Source organism: Carassius auratus, unplaced genomic scaffold, assembly GCF_003368295.1.
Source record: "Carassius auratus strain Wakin unplaced genomic scaffold, ASM336829v1 scaf_tig00037141, whole genome shotgun sequence".
NCBI classification, from domain to species: Eukaryota; Metazoa; Chordata; class Actinopteri; order Cypriniformes; family Cyprinidae; genus Carassius; species Carassius auratus.
Window position 1 is genome coordinate 22,308 of NW_020526358.1, and position 6,000 is coordinate 28,307.

Sequence of the window (6,000 nt, forward strand, 5' to 3'; positions counted from 1 at the left end):
AACAGCAGATAAACCAGACGATTCAATGATCTACTCAACAGCAGATAAACCAGAAGATTCAATGATCTACTCAACAGCAGATAAACCAGAATATTCAATGATCTACTCAACAGCAGATAAACCAGAAGATTCAATGATCTACTCAACAGCAGATAAACCAGACGATTCAATGATCTACTCAACAGCAGATAAACCAGAAGATTCAATGATCTACTCAACAGCAGATAAACCAGAATATTCAGTGATCTACTCAACAACAGATAAACCAGACGTTTCAGTGATCTACTCAACAGCAGATAAACCAGAAGATTCAGTGATCTACTCAACAGCAGATAAACCAGAAGATTCAGTGATCTACTCAACAGCAGATAAACCAGACGATTCAATGATCTACTCAACAGCAGATAAACCAGAAGATTAAATGATCTACTCAACAGCAGATAAACCAGAAGATTCAATGATCTACTCAACAGCAGATAAACCAGAAGATTCAGTGATCTACTCAACAGCAGATAAACCAGACGATTCAGTGATCTACTCAACAGCAGATAAACCAGACGATTCAGTGATCTACTCGACAGCTGAATGTCCAGATGATTCAACCTCATGACATTTTTACAGACTGTGTCTCATAGCAGCTTCACAGACTGGAAGCTGATCCCACAAAGCATCGGAATTTAATCTACTGTAAAAAAAATAAAAATCCAAGATTTTAATAAGACATTTTGCATAAATAAGGGTTTATATGACCCTATAAAATCCATAGTTTTTTTTTCCAGGTTGAAAAATGTCCAAGATACATTTTTAATGGTTCAATTTAATTAAATAAATCAAAAAGCATGCCTAATTATTTGAAATCATGAAACTTACAATTTGCATCAATTTATTAAAGCTTTAATAAAAATAAAATCGTTAAAGACCCATGAAATGTTTTTTTTTTTTTTTTTTCTATTTATTGTTATGTTTACCAAATTTGGCTTTTCATGGATTTTCTGGATTCTATTTTAATGTTTTCATTAAATATTAATAATCTTAAAAATCAAAAAGCATCTCTAATAAACTGATTTTATATTAAACAATTTTATAAAAATATAATATAATATAATTAAAAAAAAATCTGGTAAATAATTCTTAAAAAAAAAAAAAATTAATAGTAATTTTAGTATAATGCATCATTGTAGTAATCATTACATTAACTAATATTTATGTCACAATTTCTACAAGTTAAGCCAAACTTTTATTTTGACGAGTTGTTGTGAAGACCACTTTCTGTTTGTGTATGACACGACAATATTTCTTCTCAAAAGAAACGGTAAAATGCTCATGAAATGACTATCAGAGCAGTTCTAGCAATTATGTGAATGTTCTCACGTACATTTACATTTACAATTAATCATTTAGCAGACGCTTTTATCCAAAGTGACTTGCAAATGAGAACAATAGAAGCAGTCAGGTCAACAAGAGAACAACAACAGTAGTCTCAGTTAGTCTAGAACAGAACGAATAGCCAGGTTTATTTTCTTTATTTTAAATACTGAGGCTGCAGACAATGAATACCATTTAGAGTAAAATCCATTTGTATTACTTGAGTCAACAAATTCTGTCTGTGTTTTCCTCATTGTGGAAATCATAGGGCCCTAGATTTGAATGAGCAATCATGTCCTCATCTGCATGACTTTGTGGAACAGATGTAGACAGTCAGTCATTGGAAGATTTTGGTAATTTATTGTAAATGTCAGTGAATTCATTCATTCACTGATGTATTGTTTGTTGCACAGAAAGCAGTGACCCAAGTTGTATGTTATATTGTACTAATGTCTGATGTTATTTCTGTATTATTTGTGTATTTATGTGGAAACCAGGCAGTGGCTTATCTTATCATATGGGTTTATGGACAAATGACCTCATGTAAATAAACTGCTTCACTTCTGCTTTAGCTGTTATTGGCTCCTGATAACTGGATTGTGTGTTTCTTTATCTGTATGTTTTTTCAGGCAAATGTGGGTGATTACAGAATAAATGTAATGTACTCTAATGTATTTGGTTAAATACTGATCATTGACTTAAACATGAACTGAATGATGAAGTGTATTTTCTGCAGATCAATAAGGACTGAGTTGATCCATGTATGAAAATATGGAAATCAAGGATTTTCTCTAAACACAGAAGACAGGAAGTAAAGTGAAATAGTGAGAAGTGTGTTGGCTACACACTTCATGAATGTTTTATTTATTTATTTATTTATTTATTTATTTATTTATTTATTTATTATATTTTATTGTTCTTCAAGGGTTGTGAGCATGACAAAGAGGAAGTCCTGATGCAGTACAGATTACAGTCTCTCTGGACGCTCACTGTCTGAAAAACATGCTGCACATACTTTTTAAATGTCCACAGTTCTGTGCTTTGCTTTTTCTGTACAGTTTGTTCTTATTTTGTTAAAGCATTTTTTTACATGACCTGCATTTCTGTTTCTCTCTGTTCCAGTTCCAGCAGAAGACAAAGGAAGAGGAAGTCAGCATCTCATCACATTCATGATTCACACACTGCCAGGAACCACCTGAAACACACTCTGAGAGCCTAAGGCCTGTGTAGAGCTGAGTCTACTAACAACAGAGAAGATCACTGAAGAAGAGAGAAGAATGAAGATCATCTGGACTTTCACTCTGCTGATGATTCCTGGTGAGAGTCTGACTTTTGAAAGCAATTTTAATGTTCATCTCATGTTAATTGTTTTATTAAAATGCTGGTTTGTTGTTGTACAGTAGGTGCCATGACCTCCTTGAATGTGACTGGACATTCAGGCGGTGAAATCAACATCACATGCACATATCAAGGCAAACATGGAAATGAGAAGTATTTTTGTAAAGTACCGTGGTTAATAACTTGCTCTGATCTCATCAAGACTGAAGTGAAAAATAAATGGGTTGATTCTGGAAGATTCTCTCTGTATGACGACACAAGAGCAGAAGTTTTCACTGTGATCTTCAGAAATCTGAGTGAAGAGGATTCTGGGACGTATTACTGTGCAGTTGATAAATCTTGGGCTAGAGATTCCTACACTGAAGTGAATCTGTACGTTATAACAGGTGAGTAACACAATGCATTTTGAACATGGCTAATGCAGATTTTTTTTTTCTCTCTCTCTCTCTCTCTTTTTACAGTTAGTATTGTTGACATTTTAAATTGTTAATTTTTCTGACCCTGTCCTATTTTAAGCATGAACTCACTACATATTGATCTCTTGCAATATGTAGTAAAAGCAAAACGTCTAAATAAGACCTTTTACCACTTTATTATATATATCTTGATCACCTTTTGCATTTAAAAACGTATTTTAAGACATTCTGTACAGAAGCCATGTTAAAGGGCAAATGTCAACTCTAAGACTGTCACGTGTATCATATCTTGTTTTGGACTTTAATGTTGTAGTTCTAGTTCAATCATCTCCCATTTCCTGTCCTATAGTCTGTTTGTAGTTTATTTGCCGATTAGTTCATTGATTGTTTTCAGCCTGATGGAGATGTCTATAGTCATGTTCTCTGTGAGTAATGTGAACTCAAAGGAAAAGGCTGAATGGATCTGAATGCAGAATTACATTTAAATGAAAATAAGGAAATGGAAAAGAGTAAGAGAACCAGAATGAAAAACACAAACAAATCATAGGGCAGACAACCAAGACTTAACAAAGCACAAAGAAAAACAAGGGCTATAAAATGGATTATAAGAAAACAAGACGTGCCTGAAAACAGTCAATAAACTAAACACAGAAACTTCAACCAGACTACAAGATTAAGACATGACATAGAAAAATAAGAAACGACAACTAGAACACAAAAGTCCCTAAGAAGTTATAGAGCGGTAAATATATGACAAAGATGTTGATTAGTCAACCGAAAATTTACAAGAAGAGATCAAATGTTATTTGGATGCATGTCTAAATGTTTGCCTAAAGATGACAACAAGGAGCGAAAGCATGTTTCAAGAAGATGAATAAATGTGTTTGCACTGGGACTGTTTTAACAGTCATATATATGCTATAGACATATGCAGATGTTGATATGATCCCAGGTTGTACTGTATGATATTTATGGTTATATGTGTAGTATGATCATAAATAGAGGCAGGATGTTTGCCTTTTCATTTTCATATGAATCTCTGTATTTGAAAATAACTTTATTTCATGTATATTATTTATTATATTGTATACATTTACAATAACAAAACTTTACGGATTTCAAAAGCTTTTAAAGCTTGAAAATTTAACCGTTTGTCAATGCCAATGATTTTCTCTATCATTTAGCACCCAAAACTCCACCCTCAGTATCATCACCATCATCATCAGTTCCAACTCCACCCATTTCACTAATTTCCCAGCCGTCGACATCTGATTTCACATGGGATTCTCCGTCTGTCTCAAATGGTATTCTGTTGATCCGTTCATTCGTCTTCTCTTATTGACCTGCAGTTACCAGAGAGAATCAGTGTCTTGTTGTGTTTTCTCTCAGGTTTGTCTCTGATCATCGTTGGGTCTGTGGTTGTTCCTCTGCTCATCGCTGGACTCGTTTCATGTATACTGACTGTCTTCATGAAGCGTCAGGCTCGAGCTAAAGGTGGGGATTTGTCTTGAAGTCTCAAGGAACTAATTCCATAGGTGCATGGCATTTGTTAGCCATAGGGTTAAGTTTGTCAGAGTCATTTATTCATAGTGTTCAGTGTATATTCAGTGTAGTGTATTTGTTTTAACAGGCTCCGAGTCAGCCTCTAAAATGCCTGAACCTGGAATAGAAAACAATGATGCGGTTTGTGAAATCAAATAGTTTGTTAAGAATAAATGTTTGAAAGAATGACCTTTAATTTCTAATTTTCTTCACAGGTTCCTCAAACTCAGTACATTTACGAGGAGATTAAAGACACCAGACCTCACACTGGCTGCAAAACTGCCCAGTTTACCCACAAACCCCTCTGATTCTACAAAAAAAGTTTATGCTATGCCTCAGTTACCCACAAACCCCTCTGATTCTATTACCACAGTTTATTCTACTCCGCAATTACCCACAAACCCCTCTGATTCTATTACCACAGTTTATTCTACTCCGCAATTACCCACAAACCCCTCTGATTCTATTACCACAGTTTATTCTACTCCGCAATTACCCACAAACCCCTCTGATTCTATTACCACAGTTTATTCTACTCCGCAATTACCCACAACCCCCTCTGATTCTATTACCACAGTTTATTCTACTCCGCAATTACCCACAAACCCCTCTGATTCTATTACCACAGTTTATTCTACTCCGCAATTACCCACAAACCCCTCTGTTGAGTGGCATAAGCAGTGAAAGAATCAGTTAACCACAAATCTTGCTATGTTTATAGCACACTGTTTATTCTACCGTTTAACAGTGCTGAAGAGCCAGGGATTATAAAACAAAAAAAACAATTCAATATAATTTTGGGTTACTTTTGATGAAATTGACATTTTAAATGAAAATGTAATTTAATTATATTTTGCAAAGCTATGTTTGCAGTTACATATTAACAAGGCGATATTCAGGTATATTTAATAAAAAATAAGAGTAACACAAAAAAAGCTTGTATTGTTTTGTTTCTTTCGTCCCAACAGTCGCGGTCAAAATTGACAATGTACAACTTGTGTTCAAAGTGAAATAATATTGAAGTCGTTTTACATTCGTACAAAATACCACTTGGTATTGATAGACCACACTTCTGAGTCATGGACCACAGAAAATGTTTTATTTCTATCTCTATCTGAATCATTATCTTTTCAAATTATGTTTTTCTAAAAAGTGGTACTTTCACCCCTGCTCTCCCCTAAATGATAAACTTTTGTGAACTATTCCTTTAATGTATTAGTATTATTATTATTATTATTATTATTATTATTATTATTATTATTATTATTATTATTATTATTATTATTAAATTGTACTCTAAATAAGAAACTACATCTGCCAGCAGGTGTTGGTAATTGTC

General features: G+C 33.8%; 1 protein-coding gene across 1 annotated transcript; it reads left to right on the top strand.

Annotated features, from left to right (window-relative positions):
- The first annotated feature begins 2,258 nt into the window (after positions 1 to 2,258).
- Positions 2,259 to 5,546, top strand: LOC113082908 (CMRF35-like molecule 2). The gene is made up of 6 exons (XM_026254324.1): positions 2,259 to 2,682; positions 2,766 to 3,089; positions 4,304 to 4,423; positions 4,509 to 4,613; positions 4,750 to 4,802; positions 4,877 to 5,546. The coding sequence occupies exons 1-6, from the start codon at positions 2,643 to 2,645 to the stop codon at positions 4,967 to 4,969; spliced, it is 735 nt and encodes a 244-aa protein (XP_026110109.1). The 5' UTR covers positions 2,259 to 2,642; the 3' UTR covers positions 4,970 to 5,546.
- The last annotated feature ends 454 nt before the right edge of the window (positions 5,547 to 6,000 follow it).